The 24,398-nt window shown below is 42.7% G+C and overlaps 3 protein-coding genes across 7 annotated transcripts in view; 2 read left to right on the forward strand and 1 right to left on the reverse strand.

Annotated features, from left to right (window-relative positions):
- RNF169 (ring finger protein 169) overlaps positions 1-16,403 on the forward strand; it is a 96,975-nt gene extending 80,572 nt beyond the window's left edge. The window contains exons 5-6 of the mRNA XM_050756152.1: positions 8,635-8,734; positions 9,501-16,403. Coding sequence (XP_050612109.1) covers positions 8,635-8,734; positions 9,501-10,688 — 1,288 coding nt within the window. The 3' untranslated portion in view covers positions 10,689-16,403. The remainder of the gene's footprint in view (positions 1-8,634; positions 8,735-9,500) is intronic.
- The window catches only part of RPS3 (ribosomal protein S3), a 735,956-nt gene that overhangs the window by 148,320 nt on the left and 563,238 nt on the right, over positions 1-24,398 (forward strand). The gene's annotated exons all lie outside the window — the stretch shown is intronic.
- The window catches only part of XRRA1 (X-ray radiation resistance associated 1), a 110,101-nt gene continuing 96,416 nt past the window's right edge, over positions 10,714-24,398 (reverse strand). For 3 of the 4 annotated variants that reach the window (XM_050756127.1, XM_050756126.1, XM_050756129.1), the window contains 5 exons: positions 22,111-22,458; positions 19,053-19,251; positions 18,154-18,269; positions 17,840-17,945; positions 10,714-17,442 (listed from right to left, as the gene is read on the reverse strand). In XM_050756127.1, the coding sequence (XP_050612084.1) occupies positions 17,189-17,442; positions 17,840-17,945; positions 18,154-18,269; positions 19,053-19,251; positions 22,111-22,458 (1,023 nt within the window). In that variant the 3' untranslated portion in view covers positions 10,714-17,188. The remainder of the gene's footprint in view (positions 17,443-17,839; positions 17,946-18,153; positions 18,270-19,052; positions 19,252-22,110; positions 22,459-24,398) is intronic. The other variant, XM_050756128.1, reaches the window with a different exon arrangement.

Raw genomic sequence — 24,398 nt, forward strand, 5'->3', positions numbered from 1 at the left:
GGGGAAGAGGCCCTTATAAAACCGTAAGATCTTGGCCAGAAGCAATGGCTCACACCTGTAATCCCAGCATGTTGGGAGGCTGAGGTGGGCAGATCACTTGAAGTCAAGAGTTTGAGACCAGCCTGGCCAACATAGTGAAACTCCATCTGTACTAAAAATAGAAAAATTAGCTGGGCGTGGTGACATGCGCCTGTAATTCCAGCTACTCCGGAGACCGAGATATGAGAATCGCTTGAACCTGGGAGGTGGATATCACAGCGAGCCAAGATTGAACCAATTCTCTACTGCCTGGGTGACAGAGCAAGACCCCACCTCGTAAATAAGTAAATAAATAAAACCATCAGATCTCATGAGAACTCACTATCATGTGAACAGCATGGGGGAAACCACCCCCATGATTCAGTTACCACCACCTGAACTCTTCCTTGACACATGGAGATTATGAGGTTTATAAATCAAGATGAAATTTGGGTGGGAACACAAAGCCTAACCATATCATTCCACCCCTGGCCCCTCCCAAATCTCATGTCCTCACATTTCAAAACACAAACCTTTCCAACAGCCCCCCAAAGTCTCATCTGAGACAAGGCAAGTTCCTGCTGCCTATGAGCCTGTAAAATCAAAAGCAAGTTAGTTATTTCATAGATGCAATAAGAGTATAGGCATTGGGTAAATACACCCATTCCCAATGGGAGAAATTGGGCAAAACAGAGGGCCATGCAAGTCTGTAATCCAGCAGGGCAGCCAAATCTTAAAACTCCAAAATGATCTCCTTTGACTCCATGTCTCACATTCAGGTCACGCTGGTGCAAGAGGTGGGCTCCCAGGGCCTTGAGCGGCTCTGCCCTTGTGGCTTTGCAAGGTACAGCTCCCTCTCTGGCTGATTTCATGGGCCAGCATTGTTTATGGCTTTTTTAGGTACATGGTGTAAGTTGTCTGTGGATCTACCATTCTGGGGTCTGGAGGAAGGTAGCCCTCTTTACCACAGCTCGCCTAGGCAGTGCCCCAATGGGGACTCAGTGTGGGGGCTCCAACCCCACATTTCCCTTCCATACTGCCCTAGCAGAGGTGCTCCAGGCTCCACCCCTGCAGCAGACTTCTGCCTGGACATCCTTGCATTTGCATACATTGTGTAATCTATGTGAAAGTTCCTAAACCTCATTTCTTCACTTATGTGCACCTACAGGCCCAATACCACATGTAAGACACCAAGGCTTGGGGCTTGTACCCTCTGAATCAATGGCCTGATCTGTACATTGGCCCCTTTTAGCCACAGCTGGGGCATGGGCACCAAGAGACTTCACAAAGCAGCAAGGCCCTGGGCCCAGCCCACAAAACTATTTTCTCCTCCTAGTTTTCTGGCCCTGCAGTGGGAGGGCTTGCTGTGAAGACTTCTGACATGTCCTGAAGACATTTTCCCCATTGTCTTGGCAATTAACATTTGGCTTCTCATTACTTATGCAAATTTCTGCAGCTGAGTTTTTGTTTTCTATTGCTCCATCAGACTGGAAATTTTCCAAACACTTATGCTCTGCTTTCCTTTTCAACATAAGTTCCAATTCCAGACCATCTCTGTGTGAATTATGGGGATTATAATTCAATATGAGATTTGAGTGGGGACACAAAGCCTAATGATGTCACCCAAGATGCAAGGGTGGTTCAGCGTAGGCAAATCAATAAATGTGATTCTTCACGTAAACAGAACTAAAGACAAAAACTACTACATGATTATCTCAATAGATGCAGAAATGGCCTTCAATAAAATTCAACATCCCTTCATGTTGAAAACTCGCAATAAACTAGGTGTTGAAGGAACATACCTCAAAATAATAAGAGCCATATATGACAGACCCACAGCCAGTATCATTCTGAATGGGCAAAAGCTGGAAGCATTCCCCTTGAAAATAGGCACAAGACAAGGATGCCCTTTCTTACCACTCCTATTCAGCATAGTAACGGAAATTCTAGCCAGGGCAGTCAGGCAAGAGAAAGAAATAAAGCGTATTCAAATAGGAAGAAAGGAAGTCAAACTGTCTTTGTTTGCAGATGACATGATTCTGTATCTAGAAAACACCATTGTCCCAGCCCAAACACTTCTTAATCTGATAAGCGGCTTCAGCAAAATCTCAGGATACAAAATCATTGTACAGAAATCGCTAGCATTCCTATACACCAGTAGCAGGTAACCAGACAGCCAAATTATGAATGAACTCCCATTCACAATTAACACAAAAAGAAAAAAATACCGACGAATATGGCTAACAAGGGAAGGCAGGACCTCTTCAAGGAGAACTACAAACCACTGCTCAGAGAAATCAGAGATGACACAAACAAATGGAAAAATATCGCATGCTCATGGATAGGAAGAATGAATATCATTAAAATGGCCATACTGCCCAAAGCAATTTATAGATTCAATTCTATTCCCATTAAACTACATTGACATTCTTCACAGAATTAGAAAAAACTATTTTAAAATTCATATGGAACCAAAACCATTTAAAATTCATGTGGAACCTGAATATTCAAGACAATTCTAAGCAAAAAGAAAAAAGCTGGAGACATGACGCTACCTGACTTCAAACTATACTACAAGGCTGCCGTAACCAAAACAGCCTGATATTTATACAAGAACAGACAGACCGATGGAACAGAATAGAGAATCCAGAAACAAGACTGCATACCTACAACCATATGATCTTAGATAAACCTGACAAAAACAATGGGGAAAGGGTTCCCTATTTAGTAAGTGGTGCTGGGAGAACTGGTGAGCCGTATGCAGAAAACTGAAACTGGACCCCTTCCTTACACCATACAAAAAATTAAAAAATCAACTCAAGATGGATTAAAGACTTAAATGTAAAACCCAAAACTATAAAAACCCTAGAAGAAAATCTAGGCAGTACCATTCAGGAGCATAGGCAGGGGCAAAGATTTCATGACGAAGGTGTCAAAAGCAATTGCAACAAAAGTAAAATTGACGAATTGGATCTAATTAAACTAAAGAGCTTCTGCCCAGCAAAAGAAACTGTCATCAGAGTGAACAGACAGCCTACGGAATGGGAGAAAAATTTTGCAATCTATCCATCTGACAAAGGTCTAGCATTCAGCATCTACAAGGAACTTAAACAAATTTACAAGAAAAAAAAAGCCACCCCAGTAAAAAGTGGACAAAGGTTGAATAGACACTTCTCAAAAGAAGACATACATGTGGTCAACCAGCATATGAAAAAGAGCTTGACATTACTGATCCTTAGAGAAATGCAAATCAGAACCGAAATACCATCTCACACCAGTCAGAATGGCTATTATGAAAAAGTCAAAAAACAACAGATGCTGGCAAGGTTGTGGAGAAATGAAACACTTTTACATTGTTGGTGGGAGTGTAAATTAGTTCAACCATTGTGGAAGACAGTGTGACGATTCCTCAAAAACCTAGAGGCAGAAATACCATTCGACCCAGCAATCTCATTACGAGGTATATACCCAAAGGAATATGTATCATTCCCTCATAAAAATACAGGCACGTGTATGTTCATTGCAGCACTGTTCACAACAGCAAAGACATGGAACCAACCTAAATGCCATTCAGTGATAGACTGAATAAAGAAAATGTGGTACATATACCCCCATGGAATACTATGCAGCCATTAAAAGGAACAAGATTTTATCCTTTGCAGGGGTATGGATGGAGCTGGAAGCCATCATTCTCAGCAAACTAATGCAGGAACAGAAAACCAAACACTACATGTTTTCATTTATAAAGTGGGAGCCGAATGATGAGAACTCATGGACACGTGGGGAAACAACACACACTGAGGCCTGTAGGAGGATGGGGGTGGGAGGAGGGAGACCATCAGGAAAAATAGCTAATGGATGCTGGGCTTAATACCTTGGTGATGGGATGATCTGTGCAGCAAACCACTATGACACAAACCTGCACATCCTGCACATGTACCCCTGAACTTAAAAGTTAGAAAAAGGTAAAAATAAAAGAAAACCTGTACCTCAAAACTTACTGAATGTAAAGAAAGCAGTGCTCAGAGGGAAATTTATAGCTGTAAAAGCGTACATTATAAAAGATCTAAGACTAAACACACAGAGTAGACTAAACACAGAAAACAAAACGAAAGAAATAATAAAGATTACATTGAAGATTAACCGAGAATAGGAAAACAGTAGAATGAATGAAACCAAAAGTTGGGTCCTTTGGTAAGATCAACAAAATTGACAAATTTTTAACGACTGGTCAAGAAAAAAGAGAAGACTCAAATTACCAAAATTAGGAAGAAAAACGATGACATTACTGACATTATAGAATTAAGAAGGATTATAGACTATGAACAATTTTATGCCAACAGATTAGATAATTTAGATGAAATGTACCAGTTCCTAGAGTGAATGTAATGAAATGTACCAGTTCCTAGAAACATGTAAAGTACCCGAGGAAGTTGAAAATCTGAATTGACCTATATAAAGAGGTTGAACCCAGAATAATAATAATAATAATAATCCAACAATGAAACCTGAGGGCCAGATGGCTTCACTGGTGATTCTACCAAACAAATAAAGAAGAATTAACATGAATCCTGACACTCTCCCAAAAATTAGAAGAATAAATATTCTGTGAGGTAAGCATTATACCCTGATACCAAAGCTGGACAGATACTTCGTAAGAAAACTATAGGCCAAGATCTCTTAGGAATATAGATAAAAATTCTTCAGCAAAAATACCAGCCAACAAAATCCAGCAGCATTTTTTAAAAAGAATTATATACCATGACCAAATGGGATTTATTCCAAGAATGCAATGGTGTTTCAGCGTATGAAGATCAATGTAATGTACTATTTTAGTAGAATGAAGGGGAAAAAAGCTCAGTAGACACACACAAAAAAGTGACAAAATCTTATACCCTTTCATGAGAAAAATGCTGAACATGTAGGAAAATAAGAGAACTTCATCAATCTTATAAAAGGAATCTATGAAAAACCCACAGCAACAGCATACTTAGTGGTGAAAGAGAAAACTTTCCTCCCAGTAGCAGGAACAAGATAAATGATGTCTACTGTTGCCACTTTTGTTCAACTTGTAATGGAAATTTTAGCCAGAAAAATTGGGCAAGAAAAATAAAAGGCATCCAGATGGCAAATGAAGAAGTAAGACTATCTCTCTTTACATATGACATGTTATTCACAAAAAATCCTAAAGAATCCATGAAATAATTGTTAAAGCTAATAGCCAGATTTTAGCAAAGCTGCAGGATATAAGCTCACCACACAAAAATCAGTTGCATTTCTATACACTAGCAATGAACAACCCAAAAAGGTAACTATGAAAACAATTCAGTTTACGATAGCATCAAAAAATAGAATACTTATGAATAAATTTAACCGCAGTAGTGCAAGACTTGTATGCTGAAAACTACAAAACGTTGTTGAAAGAAATTAAAGATCTAAGTAAGACAAAAGACCTCCTGTGCTCATGGATTAGAAGACATAACATTAAGATGTCAATACTCTTGAAATCATTTTACAGATTTAGTGTAACACCTATTAAAATGCCAATGATCTTTTTGGCAGAAATGGACAAACGTACCAAAATACATATATGAATTTTCAGAGGATCCCAAATAGTTAAAACAATCTTGAAGGAAAAAAAAAGAACAAAGGTGGAAGACTCACAACTCCTGATTTCAAAACTTACTGCAAAGTATAGCAATCAAAATAGTGTGGTACTGGAATAAGGGTAGACATGTAAATCAATGGAATAGAGTTGAAAGTCCAGAAATAAACCCATACATCTGTGGTCAACTGATTTCCAACAAGGGTGCCAAGACCATTCAGTGGGGAAAGAATAGCCACTTTACATATGGTGATGGTATAACTGGATATCTACATGCAAAAGAATGAAGCTGGACCCCAACCTCATACCACATACAAAAATGAACTCCAGATGGATCAGATACCTCAGTGTAAGTGCTTAAACTATAAAACTCTTAGAAGAAAACACTTGAGGAGTTCAGTTGTATAATAACTGCTCTCTTACAGCACTTATGCTATAGTGGTAGACTTCAGTGTCTAGATGCTCCTTTCAGTGAAGGTTGTCTTTTGATCAATCTGTCTCTAATGCTTTGCACAGAGTTGGTGCTCAGTAAAAAGTCTGTTGATCAAATATGAATGGGAGAGATAATGACAATTTCAGCTATACTAAAGTTTACCAAAAAGATTTTAGATTGTCAGAATTTTTTTTTTCTTCATTATGTGCGTGGTCACTGCAAGTGTTTCCTCCCTGGGCCTTTTCTTTTGCCAAAATGGAGTTTATGGGGCATCTGAAGATGTTCTCCCCAACTGCAGGTAGTTGTCATGTGTGTATCTGATAACGCAGGATTGAAAACAGTGACTTTCAATTTGACTGTTTTACACCTGACAAAATGGATTTATAGCCTGTTTTTAAAAATTATATTAAGCTATGTCTTAATTATGTAATATTTGGAACTTAAGGTCTAGATCCAGCCTCAGTTTGAATACCTCTAATGGCATGGAGCTCAGTGTCTTCCCAGGCAACTATCAGTGAACTGCTCTATTAAAAGTTACAAAGGTCTTTCTCAGGTTGATCAGAAAATCTTTTCCTCTTGGTGTCTGCTTGTTTCACCAATGGAATCACACCAAGCAATTGATATATTTGAAGTAACAATGCTGTCTCTCTCAATTTTATATCCCTTTCTTCTAACCCAAGGTATATATTATTTACCACAGCATTTTAATCTGCCATACAGTATGCTTCTGGGTGGCTTACACCACTGACAGTTCCTGTGACTTCTAGGAATGCAAATGAATATCAATATTTTTTAAAGTAAACTACCAATCAAACTGACTTTTACACAGCTGCTTTTGTAGGGGGATGTTGAAATTTTCTACCTGCTCCAAAATGTATTTCCCACTAGATAGTACAACTTTCACATCTTTCATTTGGGTTAAATGTTGAATTTCTTGGTACAGTGCAAGCATGTGATACAGGCTGGCCACCGCTTTCTCCTGTTAACACTATGTGGCCATAAGACATAGGATGGGAGGGTTTTGAATGGGAGGAATAACACAGAAACACTGGAATAGAAGCCCTTATGAGTGGGTAGGACATGCTACCCACTCTACCTACTAGAGATGTAGGGAGAAGAGAGGCACCTTGGGAAGATACCTTACCTCCTTTTCAAGTTTTCTTCGAGCTAATACTGGCATAGTAAAACTCTGAAAACAAGTCTTTTGCTACAAAAGAGTAGATATGATGCATTCCATTCCAAAGCTAAATCGAATCATTTGAAGAAATAATTTCTGTTTGAGATCATCTGCATAACTATGTGTCCATCTTGACTTATGGCAAATTTGTGTTTATCCTTTGAAATGAACATGCTATAGGAAGACATTTCCAACCCAGATCTCACTTCATCCCAGGTTATGAAGAACTCTCTCTCTGTTACGCCATTTCTGCTTCCTATGCATACTTTTTTTTTTGTTGTGCCCTTTCACTGTATTGTATTTATTTATTTGCCCACTGGACTCTTAATTCCTTGAAGACCTAGACTGTGTCTTATTCTTCTCTGTATTCTCAGTGCATGGATAGTGGCCATCAGTGTCTGGCATACATATAGTAAGTATATGATACATGCTTGGTGAACAGACATATATTCCTGTTGGAAGGAATGGAAACAAAGGCAAGTGAGAAATTAAGTGTCCCTACTTGTTTCTGGGGCAGGTGACAGTCATCTGCATATAATTCTAACATAGATTTACATATGATCCTGGGACAACTGTTAATAGATATCCACATACAAAAGGATAAAGTTGGACTCCAACTTCACACCATTTTGAGTTACAAAATTTAACTCAAAATGGACCAAAGACCTAAACTTAAGAGTCAAAATGATAAAACTCTTAGAAGAAAACACTTGGGAAGTTTAGTTGCATACTAACTGCTGTCTTATGGCACTTACTATGCTATAGTGTAGTGGACTTCAGTATATAATCCAAGTACTGTGGAGTTTGGTTTGGGTTATAAACTCATTGTCATAAAGACAAAAATCATGTGTTCTTTAAACCTCTGAAATCACTAGGATTTAGGCCTTTGAAAGCTCAAATGTAATGGATTAAAGGAGAGACTACATTTAATTTTGACTCTGTACATAAAGATCTAATGCACTACTGTGCATTTTTGTAAGAACTTCAATATTTGTTTTGTGCTTGATTTAGATTGAAGAGAGGTTTGGGTCAATAAAAAGAAAAATCTGTTGCTTGTAAAGGTGATTTAACATTGTATCCACACTATTAAGGATAGTGAAGTATCTCTACATCTCTCTAAGCATGTTCAAAAGAGCCACTGGTTCTGCCTCCTTTTGGCAGGGTCTAGTTTGGAAACAAAACCTTGAACCAAATAGTGCTCCTCTCCGGAGCACTCTCTTTGTGCAGAGTTTCTTCTCAGAATGTATTTTGTTAATAAATTAACTCATTCCTATTGTAGCTGCCCAAGGGAATTCTTTCTTGGTTAGTGGCTTAGAAAGCAAAAAGATACTGTCATCCTTTTTCCTTACCTAGTAAATAGACTAATTTTGACTACTTGTTTTTTATTTATTCTTTTTTTAGGAAGCTGAACTCCAAGGTGGAAAGGAGTCAGAGCTGTAGTGACACAGCCCAGGAAAGAGCGAAGAGCAGACTCAGAGCAGCTCCAGGCAACAAAGCCAAGGTACACCTCAGCCACAGACCTCCGGGGCTTGCGAGGCCTGCCTCATCACCCCCTCTGCACACAGTCACGAAATAAACTATTCCAGAAGAGAAGCAGAATGAGCTCAGGCATACTAGTTATGCTGGAGAAGTCCACAAACAGATGTGAAGGAAGAAAGTTTGAATTAGTAGCCCGATGGGTAGAATAAGGTCTAATAGAGAATCCCCCCTTCTTTTTTTTTTAAGAGACAGAGTCTCACTCTGTCACCTAGGCTGGTGTGCAGTGGTGCAACCATAGCTCACTGCAGCCTCGGACTCCTGGGCTCAAGTAGCCTTTCTCACCTCAGCCTCCCAAGTAGCTGGGACTGCAGGCACATGCCACTACACCTGGGTAATTTTTTAATTTTTTGTAGAGATGAGATCTTGCTATGTTGTCCAGGCTGGTCTCAAAGTGATACACCTGCCTCAGCTTCCCAAAATGATGGGATTACAGCACTTTGGGAGGTATGAGCCACCATGCCTGGACAAGAAACCTTTTTTAAAGCTTTAGATAAGTTTTTTTTCCCCCTACATATTTTCAGTCTTATTAATTGTTTGAAGTATATAGGATTTTCTGCTAAATGGTATGCTTTCTAAGTTAGGGATTTTCTCCCTTTCTTGGGCTCACGTTACCCTTCATCCCTTTTCTTGTCCTCCCCTTCCCTGTCGCTCCACCATCATAAAGGAATGATGAAGGAAAATGTGTATGTATGTGTGTATGAATGCATAATGTTTTTAATCTCTTTCAGGTCACAACTATGACTCCAGCCTCCAACCCCATCATTGGTGTCCTCTTGTCAACTCAAAACAACCGCTGCCTCTCAGCCCCTGACTTAACCATCGAAAAGCGTCTACCCTTCAGCTCCCTTTCATCCTTGGCTTCCCTGCATAAGCCAGAGCGTTCTATCAGCCCTGAGAGCAATGACAGCATCTCCGAAGAACTAAACCATTTCAAGCCCATTGTCTGCTCACCATGTACCCCTCCCAAAAGACTCCCTGATGGCCGTGTGCTAAGTCCCCTCATCATCAAATCAACTCCACGCAACCTAAACAGAAGTCTGCAGAAGCAGACTTCTTATGAGGCCAGTCCACGGATCCTCAAAAAGTGGGAACAGATCTTTCAGGAGCGACAGATCAAAAAGACCCTGTCAAAAGCCACTCTTACCTCTCTGGCTCCTGAAATGGGGGAAGACTTACTAGGCTCTGAAGGTATCCATTCTAGCAAGGAGAAGCCACTTGTGGCTGTAAATACAAGATTGTCCAGTGGGCAGGTTCTTCTCTCTGAGTATACTGGACCCATCTCTGCTGATCTTGATTATTTCCCCTCTGTTAGCCAAACAAAAGCAGAACAGGACAGTGATAACAAAAGTAACATTGAGATCCCACTGGAAACCTGCTGTTCCTCAGAACTCAAAGTGGGAGGCAGTGGGACTTCTTTGGAGAGGGAGCAGTTTGAGGGCTCAGGGTCAACTCCAGATGCCAAGTTAGACAAAACCTGTATAAGCAGAGCCATGAAAATCACCACAGTTAATTCAGTGCTACCCCAAAACAGTGTTTTGGGTGGAGTCCTCAAAACAAAGAAACAATTGAAGACATTAAATCATTTTGATCTGACTAATGGTGTTCTAGTCGAGAGCCTAAGTGAAGAGCCACTTCCTCCTTTGCGTCGAGGCCGGAAAAGACACTGTAAGACCAAGCACTTGGAACAAAATGGCTCCCTTAAAAAACTGCGACAAACCAGTGGTGAGGTGGGTCTGGCCCCAACAGACCCAGTCCTGCGAGAGATGGAGCAGAAACTTCAGCAAGAGGAAGAGGACCGACAGTTGGCTCTGCAGTTGCAGCGCATGTTTGACAACGAGAGGCGGACTGTGAGCCGGCGAAAAGGAAGTGTGGATCAGTATCTCCTACGGTCCAGCAACATGGCCGGGGCCAAGTAGCACCTAACGAACAGTGTTACCTAGGTTTAAAAGGTCTTCGGCCTTGATCATTTATCCTGAAGAGCTGAGTGTTCTCACTTTGGTTTTATTTTAATGGCAAAACACTGTCTAACATGGTTCTGAGAGGTTCCAGGGCCTTTGTAGTCAATATCCAAGGGAGCAGATTTCCGTTTCTCTGTGACCCAGGCCAGAAGCCTAAGTGACCCATCCCTAAGGGCTTCTGGGCCAAACCTGGCAGCACCCACTGGGAATGAGATTTGGAACAGCCTCATTCAGGAACATAATGGCCACAGTTAGTAATGGTAAAGAGGGGATACCTTCTTAAACTGATAGACTTCCTGACTTCTTTCAGCAGGGTATTGTTTTAAATCAGCCTTGCAGATAAAAATTAATTACATCTTTTTCAAAGAAGTGAACAGTTCCTTGGCAGATCCAAAATGATAATGGTTATGGTCCTCTTTCTGCCGCCCCTTGCCAAAAAATAAATACCTATCTATATCAGTTAAGCTTATGCCTTTACAAAAGTTAATTTACATTCTCTGTTTAAAAAAATAACATTTAGTGAATGCTATATAGTTGACAGAACACATTTACAGACATTATTTAATTTAGTGTTTCCAAGAGACCTCTCATGTAACTGGCATTAGCCCCATTTTTAGATCATGAAACTGCAGTGCAGATGTTCCGGTTCTCTCAGCTACTGAGAGGCATAACCCATGGGTTTTCTAAAGGTTTCCCAAATAGATTACGACCTAAGGGTGTGCCAGGGGAGCCTAGGGGAAGCTAGACTGGGCATTGAACACTGATAGTGCAAAATCCACATGCAAACAAGATCAACAGGGTAGATAAACATATACTGTGCATTATCCCCATCCCCCACAGTTTATAGCCTTCTGCTTTTCTGGGGGTTTCAGCCTATGAGACAAACTATAATCAGGCTTAATTATTACTTTTCACATGGCCAAGGGTTATCTGCAATGTTGATCTAAAATCCGAAAAATTTGCCCTGAAGTCAGGCAAAGAACAATACTGAAACTCCATACTATGGAAACAAGGTATCTAGCTGGATGCAGCTGGTAAATTCAGTCCCATGGACCTTTGGGGGTTTATTTTCCTTAGCAGCTGACACCATGTGTCTTTTGCATCCCTGGTGGTGCTTGGTGCTTCTGCCCATCTGGGCTCATTGAGAATAGGGATCAAGGTATGATTTTAGGGAATTTCTGATGGGCTGGCATTCCCCATGTATGTATAAGTTGTTACTATAAAGTCATGTGACTGGCATTTTAACAGACTTTCCAGAGCTTATATATCCCAATATATGTTGTCTCCTTTGAGTAGCCCCAGCAGGATACTGCTTAGTTTTTCCAATGCCATTGGTGAAAGCATTTCTGGAACTGTCTTCAAAGACTAGAAACACTGACTCCGAAAATGCTAGAACTGGAAGGGACCTTAATGGTTATCTATTCCAGCCTACTCCTAAGGTCCTCCTCAGCTTCTAGACCTAGAAGCCAAAGCCCAGAACAGTGACCCATTGATTAAGTCAGATAGTATAACTCCTTTTAAGTGTTCGCAGATTTGCCTTCTTTTTCTTAGGGCAAATCTTCAGTGTTTTGTGGTGGTTTGTGGTTAGGAGAGAGAATTTAAAGTCTGAGACTAGTCGGCAGCTATTTGAAGCCTCTGGGAAAGAAGGTGGCTTATCAAGTGGGTTTGCAGTAATAAATGGAGTGCTGCTGTAAAGCAGTCAGAGCCATTTTCTTGTGCAGCTCATAGTTCCCAAACAGTTCCCAAAGAGAAGTTCCAGAGATGTCTTAAACATTGTGGTCATCATTGAGATAGGTAAAATCTCTTTGATGACTACTTCGGTGGGGAACATCACTCACCTGAATGTATGTATTCTGTGTTCTGTGTGTGTGTGTGTGCACATGTGCAGATGTATGTTTTAAAAACATATGTCAATCTCATGATTTTATAGTCACACCACTTCAGTTTTAGGCCCTACCAACAACTTATGTTCTCCAAGGGCTGCTGGAGGGCGTGTTTGTGCCCAAAACAGAAGAGCTGGCTGTGGTTTACAGAAGACAGGGAGGGTGACCTTACCATAAATGCCCTTAGAGGAAACTTACCAGTTACTGCCATTTCACGCATTTCCTTTTTGATCTTAGTAAATATTATTGGAAGGCAAGTCTTGTTGGTAGGAGCAAAAACACTTATTTTTCCACTTGCCATCTTTTTCTATATCTCCAGTAATTCGAAAAACACTTTTCAGTTGGAATTGATTTTTGTCTTTGGTAAAAAGAAATATTTTTAATAGATAAAAGATATATATTTTAAATATTTCCCCAAATTAATACTTTCATTTTAAGAATTGCATAGCGGTTGCAACAAGTGCAGAGTGAAGAACAAATTCTTGTTAAGCAAATATTCCAAACACTAGGTCCAGCTTACTGCCTTCCCGCCTTGTACCTACAGTGATGCCTAGGATGGTATTGGCAGTTGTTTTCTGAACTTCCTGCTGAGCAACAGTCCTTCAAATATAGGTAGAGTGGTCTAGGTTAAGGAGGGCAGAGGCTTGATCTTTAATCAGGTTGGCTTTGGAGAAAGGAAAAACCACTAAGATAATCTATCTGTATTTTAAGATGTTTCCCATCCTTAGTAACTAAAACCTGAATGCTTTTTCTTTCTGAAAACTCTCCCTCTCTCCTTCCATGATTGTGAAGTTGGTTACAAGTCGATATGTTAATATGGATTATTTGGGGGAAACGAAAAGGACAAAGAAGGAAACAGAACCATGGGAGGGTTTGTGAGCTAGAATAAGAGGTGCAGGATTTCACAAATTCCTCACAAATCATTGAAGTTGACCACACAAATTACCCATGTCTTACTCTGTTCCTTGTACATATGCAGTCTGTGGGTTTTTTTCTTATTAAAGGGGAAGGTATGAGAGGTGGGAGGGTGAAGGTCAGTCTGAGGGGAAATCCAAGAAATGTGGTGCCCTCAGAAGGGGGCTGTCAGCTCCTTTCCATAGAGAGGGAAACATACTTTGAGAAAATGTTCTTGACCTGTTGATTGTATGTGCTGGAAGAAGTCATCTGGGCCGGTTGGGTTGGTAGCAAATCAGGGGACTATGTATCCAGCTCCTGGCCCCTTTCATATAATTGCCTCTGTTTTAAAAAGGTTAAGTCTTGTTGGGTGAGGCTTGCCGGGAAAACTCCTAAGTGGCTTCACTTATTTTTTAAATTTTAATTTAATTTTTAAATTTTTGCTTGAAAGAAGCACTGGTAGTAAGTGTTTTATTTTTTGTTCATTTTCCCTAAAGGAAAAATGTCCTTAAGAGATTAAAGCTCTTAATTGATTACTGTCTGGTTACAAACTGGCAAACTGACTAAAATGGGAAGCTGCCACCGTGCCTGACTCATGCAGCTGATGACCGAAGGCTATTCATCCTTTCTTTTCTATTTGACAAACATTTACTGAGCTTCAGACTTGTGCCAGCCCTGAGCTGGACTGTGGAGAAAAAGTAGTTCCTGCTCTTGAGGAGCTCGATGTCTAATGGAATGCATTTGAATGTATGTGTGGCTGGGGAGTTTATTTATGGTCTTAGGAAAGCCATTTCTGGTCCCATTTAGGATACTGCCCAGCACCCAGCAGGCTGCATTCTACATTTTAGAGACCCCATCGGTAGTTGTGAATTTGCACCATTGCTTTTCTTTTACTAAGTCATGTTATGGAAGGAGAATGAATTTTCTCTTCTAGTAATTACAGGACATTAACATCTCTTCAGATGCTGCTTTTAGCTTAAGCTCCAAGAAATGAGGTGGGTTGTGGATCACTGACATGGTCAGGGGAGGCCCACACCTCAATTTAGTAACCTCCTAATCTCTCCCCCAACCTGGTCTCTCCTCAGAGCTGGCAGCAACTTGGGATTCCTTTCCTTTTTCCTGCCTAACTTTTCATTGAAATGTCTAGTAGGAGAATGGGAAAAGAGAAGAATCAAAGGCTGGGTCACGGTCATAGAATGTTATAGCTGGAATGGGCATGGAAATCATCCAGGTTAAATTTCTTCTCTGCCCCCCACCCCCCCCCCCCCCCTTTTTTTTTTTAACCAAACGAGGAACTTGCGATCCAGTGCCCTATTTTATAGTGTAGTTTTCTAGGGTCTGAATAAATAATCATTAAAGTTTGACACACACAGACATACACACCAATGACGGGGATACCCCCAAATGATTTAGGAGGCTATTTTACTAGCTTTTTCTTCCTGATTTTTTCAGTTAAATATACCTATAGACCCTGAATACATGCTCAGGTAGAGAAAGTCTCCATAGTATAAGTAAGTAATATGAATGTGGAATCTTGGAGAGTGATGTATTTTGATCGGAATAATTTTAATTTAATGATTTTAATTAAGAATTAAAAGCCAGCTAGCCAAATTTTCTTTAAAAACTGGAAACTCACTCTGGTCTTAAATTGTTCTCAGCCACCCTTTTCCTCATCAACCCATAGAGTGGTCTTTTGAACTGGTATCTAAACATAGCTGGTTATGAATTCTCAAAGAGAAAGCAGGTCTGGGGCAGGGTGGTCGTGGGGCAGATTCTAGGGAAAGTGTTGAAAAGATTTTTCTTCTGAAGATGATCTAGGAAATGCATCTTTATACATGACTTATCCGCTGTAGCTTTCGGAAGAAGATCATAGAAAAGAGACTAAGATATATGCAAGGGTCACCAGTTTAGAGATTAGTCAAATTAGATGAAGGAAAAAGTGCCAAGACTGGATGTGCAGATTATTCTATGTATTACCAGTATTTTTTTCCTCCTAAGAAAAAAATTTACTCTCTCTCCTTTGTGAGTAAATGCCTCCGTAATGCCTTTTGAGTAAGGTGGCAACTTTTAGCCATCATCTTGTGAGAGGCAACCTCAAACTCTGAGCAGACTCCTTCTCTCCCTTTCTGGTGTCTTAAGAACTAGTTTGAAGCCAAGGCAAAGCAAGGTTTGTTTATCTTCCTTTCCTGTCATTTAATATAAGGTAAAACAGGCAATGAACTCACTCTTCAAATACCATAGTTCAAGAGTAGCTGTTGGCCCTGGTTCCAGATTAATATAGCAGCAGGCAGATTGCCCCTTGTTGGGGCCACCACCCTCCAAAGCTGTGCCACCAATGAGAGCAGGGGTTCTTCCTCATTGGGTTCAAGTTTGCATCAAACATGGTATTACCAACGCTGAGCCTCCAGCAGAGCACTTAAAAGTCCTAGTGAAAGAATAGATACTATGCAAGGGAAAAAAATTTAAATGCCAACAAATAGTTGTTGTTGTTGTTGTTGTTTTTTTGAGCCTGATATACTGTTTACTCTCAACTCTTTGTACAAATATTATTGTCCTAAGGGCCTTTTCCCCTCCTGCCTAGAAAATAGGTTGTGTGTTGGTTTTATTCAACCTGCTGTCTGCTTTAGGATTGGAGAAGGTACCTGGATCCTTGTGGACTGCCACTGCTGGCTGCCTCCTCTCCAACTCATCAGAAGAACATTTTGACAAAGACAGAGGACTTGGACCAGGGCATGCCCTGTTGGGGATGCTTCTGTCAGCAAGGACATGGCATGGAATCAAGTGGGCTGATGTGTTGTTATTTAAACAGTACCAAAGCGCATTCTTCAATGTATGTTTGCCTGCTTGAGGTGAGGCCCAAGTTGAGAATACAGTAAAGAAAACTCATGAAAGTGGATGTTCTGTTTCTAGTCAGAGTCTTGTCTCTGGAGAACAATCTCAGACAAAAACATGGGTTAAGCTTAAGCTGTGTGTGGATTGTTGGTGCTGTATGTGCTCTGGGAAATGCCCTATGTTGAATGTCTTGCTTTGGTATTCAGAACGGCGGTAAAGATTAGGAGCAGGGATGGGGTTTCCGTGGTATACAACTGTGTCTTTTGGCATAAGTTACCTCCAGTTTACAGTTTGCTCCAATTTACTGTCATGTTCACATTCAACTATTCATGTTCCTAATGAAGGAACCAAGAAAGAGTGTGAGTAAAGAATGAATATACAGGATGACACTGTCCCTGCACATTAGGGTTGTACTCAAAAGATCTGGTTTCTAAAAATACCCTTTTTGGAGCCATTGTTCAGGAATTTGTTAAGATCCCCCTGGTGTCAGTTTCTTGTACAACAGAGAACAAATGTATCCCTGTTGCATCTGAACTGGAAAACCATTTTTAGAGGGAAGTGTGACAGTGCTGCTGTGGCCTGGGTTCCAAGAAAGAATGCATGTGGCACCCAGTCTATTGCCCTGTGCACCCACTCTTTATTGCTGCTGGGCCAGGCACCCCATCATGCCTGGCCCAAGAAGGGGAGATCCTAACAAGGGGAGGCCACCTTGTGGCCAGCGAGTGGGGCCCAGCTGAGCTCTGAGGCCTGTGGCCAGCTGGTCAACCTCGAGGTGCGGTCCAGGGCACAGAGCCCTTAGGGAGAGCTGAGGCACAGGCTGGATGATGCGCACAGCCCCCATGCACAGCCCTAGCCTTGTGAGTCACTGGCTGTGGGCTCCTGGCAGAACTCATCCATGAACTCGAGGAAGCGGCCGAACTTGGGCTGACTCTCACTCAGCGCTGGGCAGGCTGGGGGAAGCGGGGTGGTCCCGAACACTGTCCGCAGAGAGCCACTCACCAGCTGCCGGTAACGTGCTTGGAACTCCTTCAACAGCCTCTTGGCCTCCAGGTACTGCTTGTGGTTCACCAGCCGCCGTTCTGTCCGCCGGTGCAGGACAGCACCTGCAGGAAAAGAAGCCAGGAGAGGCACCAAGCTCACCCTGGTTCCCACCCAGCCGGAAGCAAGAGGATTGGGTCCAGAGACCCTTGGAAAGTGGGATGGCATGACAGGAGGATGCTAAGGGGCTGAAAATGGCCTTTCCGGCTTGGGGCAGTAGGAAGTCAGTGGTATGCCCTCTTGACTCTATCTTAAGCTCTGGTTCAAGACCTTAACATGCTATGTGATTTTAGGCAACTCCAGGCCTCACGCTGGCTCTCCTTTTCTCCATCTACATACAGAGACTGATGTAGGTAGTTGCTCTCTAGGGGCCTTTCCTGCACTGACACAAGCCCTTTCTTTGCCTTTAGTCAGCAGGAGTGAACTGGATCTGGGATCCTGGCAGCTGTGGCAGAGCCATACCTAGTGGAGCCTCTGTAACGTTCCGGGGATCCCGCAAGCGAATGAAGATGTCATCCAGCAGTTGGGTTCTAGTCTTCCTTGGGGGTGGAATCGGGATCCTCTGGGCCTGGCAGAAGGTCATGGAGGAGGGTATTATCCCAGGTTTATGCACAGACTTTCCTAGCCTAACTTCATATCGTCACAGCAACAGGCTGAGGAGCATCTGGGGGTGCTGGGAAAGCATGGCCCTCAGAGGGTCCCAAGGTGACAGCCACATCTGTACCTGAGGGGGTTACTCAGGGGCCATTTACACACTCAATGAGCTGGATGTTTACCCGTTTCTCTTTGGGAACATAGGGTTTCTGAAGAGTATCCAGCTTGGGCTTGGAGGAGTGGCACAGGAGTGGGTGCTTCAGCATGTGTTGCAGGGCCTGTGCATTCTTCTGGATTCCTAGGGCAAGAAGGCGACTGAGTCAAGGCACTGCCCGTCCGCCCAGATGCCTCCCCTGATTGCTTCATTCCTCAGTCTCACAGCAGCTCTAGGTAAAAGGATTTGAGAGTCCCCAAAAGAAAACACTGCTCCCAGGTTTCTTCCGGGTCTGTTCCAGTGCCTGAAGGTCCATCATTCTTCAGTGAGTATTTGTCCCATATTATAATGGAAAAATAGCACAGATTGTAATGGGACGATCGTATTGGAGTGGGGGAAAAGGCTGGCTCCAGTGCAACCCCGTTAACCTCAGGGGGTTATATCGCAGGGGCTGATATCCAGAACAGTCCAGCTGAATGCCAGTTGCTTTGGAAGTACAGATTAACACAGAGATGACGCTGCCTCCTTTGCCTCCAACCAGATAGGAAGGATTTCGGACGTTCAGTTTGGGAACTTAACCTGGGCTGGGAAAAGCTCAAGAATCTGGCCAGTCTGGGTGTTCATTCATCAAATTTTTCCTGAGGAGAGACTTCATCATCCAGAACAGCTAGGCTGAGACCGACTACAATCTCTGAATAAACTGTGGTTCCCTGTAAGCCAGTGAAGGCCCAAGCCAGGACAGGGGTCCCAATATGTGGGGCTTCAAACAAAGGACACCCTAAAAGGAGCCCTTTGACAGGTATTTAGACAGAGGACAGCACCCTAGTTGGGAAAAGACAGCTTGGTGCCAGCCTTGGCTTGACCCTGACTTGCTCTGGGCTGTGGGGATGGCCTCTTGGCCTGGAGCAAGGATATGCCCTCACATACCCTTTGGCTCAATGAAGGCTGGATCAGGCTTGGCTGTCAGCAGTTCTTCATAGCCGTGGTACTTGCTGGGAAGGGAGGCAGTTGTGAGCTTCCTCCGAGTCACTTTCACCTCTCTGGGTGCCGTTGGTGGTTTCTTTTGGTCTTTCTCCTTCAACTCTAAATCATCCTTATGGATGATGGAGGAAGGCAGTTCACTCACCTGTGCCCAGGAAGAAAACACATTCATTTGTCATTCATTCATTCATTCATTCATTTATTCATTCATTCATTCACTCATTCCATGAACATTCAGAGCATCATCTCTGTGCTGGTCTCTGCTGGGCCCTGTTAAGGGCAAGGGTAAGACCAAGACTGGGATGGAAGGAGGCAGACATAAAAATAGACAGTTAATAAATGCTTTAACAGAGGGAACACAGTGGTTTTGGGTGATCCCAGAGGAAGCCCCAACCTAGCCAAGAAGCTCCCTTGGAAGAATGCCTTAGCCTGAGCTAAGTCTTAAAGAGCCAGGAGAGCCATCCCTACGGAGCAATGGGGAGAGGTGTAGACTGCAAGTGATGAGAAAGAATGATTGTTTCAGACAAGGAACAGCATGAGCAAAGGTGCAGAAGTAAGAAACATCAAGGTTCATTTTGGGGGAACTAAAGATTGGTACAGTTAAGTAAAATGTGGAGAGACAGGCAACTGCAGTGGTAAGCAGGACCCAGATCAGTAAGGACCACTATATGCCAAGCTGAGGGTGTGCTTTATTTTGTACTTTATCCTCACTCTCATGGCAAACCATGGAGGATTTTAGCCTATCCTAATGGCTTTATAAGAAATCTGTATGTCATGTAGGGATGTAGTTATTTATTAAAATGACTCAGCAGGTGGGGTAGCACATGCCTGTAGTCCTAGCTACTCAGGAGGCTGAGGTGGGAGGACTGAGCTCGGAAGCTCTGGGCTGTAGTGCATTATGCTCCTCGAGTGTCCACACTATGTTTGGCATCAATATGGTGACCTCCCAGGAGTGGGAGACCACCAAGTTGCCTAAGGAGAGATGAACTTGCCTAGGTAGGAAATGGAGCAGGTCAAAACTCACATCCTGATCAGTAGTGGGATAGTGCCTGTGAACAGCCATTGCACTACAGCCTGGGCAACACAGTGAGACCTATCATGTATATACGTGTGTGTGTATTTGTGAATATACGTGTATATATACACACGTATGTGTATACAATATATATGACCTATAACAAGCAAAAAAGCTGAATTAGCAATTTTTAAACTTCCCACAAAGAAAAGCTAAGGACCAGATGGTTTCACTGGTGAATTCTACCAAACATTTAAAAAAGAATTCTTCCAAAAATTAAAAGAGGCTTGTTATCTGAGGTTAGTATTAACCTGAAATCCAAACTAGGGAAAGACATTATAAGAAAGGAAAAATACAAAGCAGTATCACTTATGAATATAAATGCAAACGTTCTCAAAAAATATTAGCAAACTGAATTCCACAAGTAAAGGGGATTATATACTATGACCAAGTGAGATTTATCCTAGGAATGAAAGGTTGGTTTAACATCTGGAAATCAATTAATGTAATATATCAATAAAGGAACAAAACCATATGATCATCTCAATAGACACAGGAAAAGCCCACTCTGTCATGATTAAAAAACACTCAAACTAGGAATACAAAGTAACTTCCTCAACCAGATAAAGAGCATCTATGGAAAACCTTCACCTAATATCATAATTAATGGTGAAAGACTGAATGCTTTCCCCTTAAGAACAGGCACAAGACAAGGAAGTCTGCTCTCACCACTTCTATTCATCATTGTATTAAAGGTTATAGCCAGGACAATTAGGTCAGAAAAAAAAAAAAAAGATTTTTTTTTTTTTTTTTTTTTTTTCTGAACAACATGGTGACTCATAATTGATTGCATGGCTTTGGCCGCTAGGAGGTCAGAATTGCATTTTGTCAAAACATCTTTATTATAATAGCAGCAGTGCATGATGTGCATGTTTGAGTGACAGAATTACTCTTGTACTACTTCCTTTCCTGTCCATATTTTCCATCTAACTCTCTCAAATTGTTTCTTTTAAAATGCTTATTTATATTCTGCATTGCTCCAAAAAGGTTCTGAGATAGTTCTTTAAGATACTTTTATACTGTATAAATTTATATGTCACTATAAGTCATCTGTGGAAAAAGAAATAGATGGATGGAGAGTTAGACCTCCATGAATGGATGGATGTACATCCGGGAAAGATCTGGCAGTGAGCAGATTGGAGGGGCAAGACTGGAGGCAGGGAGATCAGGGAGAAGGATGGTACAGTAATAAAGTTCAAGGGGGCCCTGCCAACTCTTCTAGCCTTACATTACCCTTTGCCACATGCCACCCTTCTGCTGCACTGATACTAAACATTTGTGGTTTCTGAATGTACCATTTTAATTTTCTTCCTCTATCCTGTTTCATGCTGTTTCCTCTGTCCAGAATGCCCTTGCTGCTATATCTTCACCTTTAATTCCTACTTAGCCTGTAAATCTCAGCTCAGTTGAGCCTCTTCCAGGACGGCCTCCTGGGCTGGGGCACTGGCATCTCTCCTTCCTCCAGGCTCCCAGCCTCTGGGATTTCCTCAGTCTCAGCACTGATTGCATGAGCTGGTCTGTCTGTGTTCCCCATTATACTGAGAGCACCTCAAGGGCACGACCTGCATCTGATCTATCTATGTTCCCAGGATCCAGAGGCAACATCAAAAGTGAGGAGACCTGAAGTAGAGAGGTACAGGCAGCAGCAAACCCTTCTGAAAAACTAGTTGGAATCACATCCCAGTCAGACCACAGATCTTGTCTGTGCCACAGAAACATGACTTGTCCCCATGGGTGCCCCTATCAGTAGCCTCAGACCAGAGATCTTCCAGAAGAGGCTTGCAAGCTCCGCCAAGGGTGCTGACTTCTCATTTCCAGACCTGCCATGTGCTTGTTGCTCCCAGCTGTCCACAGCAGTCGAGCCTAAGGGCTGCAGAGGAACCTGTGGGAGCTAGTAACAAGTGGGCAGGGACAGCTGGATACAGGTACCTGGGTCAGGAAGATGGACTCTGTGCTCTTGGAGTCCTCATCTGATGGGTGCTCTGGGCTGAGACGGACAGCTGTGTCACTGAGGTGGGACAGGGTCTCTTCACTATGCACAGTGGAGTCGGAGCAGATGGGAGGCAGTGGCACGAAGGTCCGGCGAGACAGGGAAAGGCCTTCCAGACTCTCAGTGGGCATCTCTGACTCCACAAAAGTGCTTTTGGTAGTGGGCAGATCTTCAGCCAGCTCTGCCTCTGGCTCTAGCATATCCTTTGAGGGAGACTTGTTTGTGGTCACTTGTGGGTGATGGAGCACCAGAGGCTGCTTCGGCACCTTTGGGATTTCGGTTTTCACCTGTCATGGAGAAGGGCTGGAATGAATGTGCTTCCTAATCAGGAGTCTCTCCTCCTGGGCCTCACTAGCCTGAGGCCACTTGTATAGCAGCTGGAGTGCTGGGTACGGACTGACTGGGAGGTGGAAAGGGAAATCATACTTGTTGGGCATCTATGATGTGCCCCATGCATGATGTAAGTTGTTTTATTTCTACCTTGAAACTACCCAATGAATAATTATCCTCAATTTTATAGATGAGGAAACAGGCTTAGAGAGGTAAAATGACCTGTCCAAGTCCCAGAGTGATTCAGCAGTAATGCCTGGATGATGTAATTCCAGTCCTGGGCTCCAGGCTTCATGCTGCCTCCCTGACCATACGTCACTCTGGCCCTCAGTAGTCTCACTCGTCAGATGAGGGTTTAACATGGTGCCTATGGCTTTCCCCAGGGACTCCGAGGAGAGGGTGTTGGGGAATGGTCCTGTATTTTCTGGAAGATGGCAGCACCAGGCCCCTTTCAGGGTGCTGGTCCCTATACCTTATATAAAGATCCAAAAGATAGATCTCTCTGAAGGTTCAGGACCAAGAAAATAACTTCCTTAATTAGTAAAAGCCTGTGACCATTCTCCCCATCCTCCTCAGCTGCCAGGAGGTGTCCATGTGCCCAATTTACCTCAGCTAGGCTTAGTTTTTTCCCTCTCCCCCTTTACATAGTGGATTGTTTTCACTCTTTGTCAGAGGTATTTGGTTCACTTATATCTATACTTTTACTGAGAGATGTTAAGTTGCGTAGTGGAAAGATTCCAAGCACTGTAGTTAGAAAAATATGGGCTGGAATACAGGTCTACCCTTTGAGTTCCCATTTCCTCCTTGTGCCTCTCTCACAGAGTTCCACCAAATGAAATGGTGTGTGCAAATGTACCTAACGGACTAAGGAGGGCGAAGGATGACTTTTATAAAACATGTTACTTTAAAAAAAAAAAATCTCCTTTTGGAAAATATGTAGAACCTCAGTGTTTAGACTTGAAGCCTGAGGGACCCAGAGTCTTTGTCTGAATCCATGCCACAAGGCACAGGGCATGAACACAGCACTGCACCTCAGCATCTAAAACACCAAGTGCCATCACTTGGCAGCTGGTGGGAAGGGACAGTTCCCCTTCCCTCTCATGGCTCTGTGAGAGAGATGTGCTGGAGGAAATGCTCTTTCTCTATCCCACAGCTACTTTCCCCACCCCTTTCCAAGGGAGGAATGGGTAACCTAACTGGCCAGAGGTTGAGTCACTGGGCCCTGCTTCAGTCGTGGGCTGGATCTGCTCGTCAATGAGACCAGGCTATTTTATCTTCTATTTGTGTCCTCACATCAAAGGGCTCACACAGCTTCTTGGTTACAGCCCTGCTCTGGCAGGTTCTCCATTTTCCTCCTGTCTGTCCATGCCTAGGTGTGAGGGGAGGGGCTGCAGCCCTTGTCCATGTAACCCCAGGGGTCTAATCTGCATTTCTAGCCCCATCTCTGTATGCACAATGGGGACATGCAGGCATCCCCAGTCTGACTCAGGACTAAGCCACAATCTCCAGTCCAAGATAGAGGGTATTTGCCTACATTAACAAAGCATTGATTTGTTTCTCATTTGGCCACTGGCATCTGTGTTTATTTAACTCATTTAGCTCAAAGGTTTGTCAGAACCTTTGATGGGAGGAGGTGTGAGGGGTCCCCTAGGACCCACACTAACTTTTAACAAGTCAGTTCACCTCTCTGAGTCTGTTGCTTCATCTGCTGTGAGAATTATGAGATAGCATATATGCAAGGGCTCCGCAGAGTCCTGGACATGGGGCTTCGTAAAGGAGAGAGAGGATTCTGCCCCTCCCTAGCTTGCTGATGGGAAATAATGGGGCAGATCCTTAAGAGGAGGTAACAGACAACAAGGAAGATGATGGAAACCTTGGAATTTCTATTTCTGACTTC

This window comes from Macaca thibetana, chromosome 14 (assembly GCF_024542745.1).
Source record: "Macaca thibetana thibetana isolate TM-01 chromosome 14, ASM2454274v1, whole genome shotgun sequence".
NCBI classification, from domain to species: domain Eukaryota; kingdom Metazoa; phylum Chordata; class Mammalia; order Primates; family Cercopithecidae; genus Macaca; species Macaca thibetana.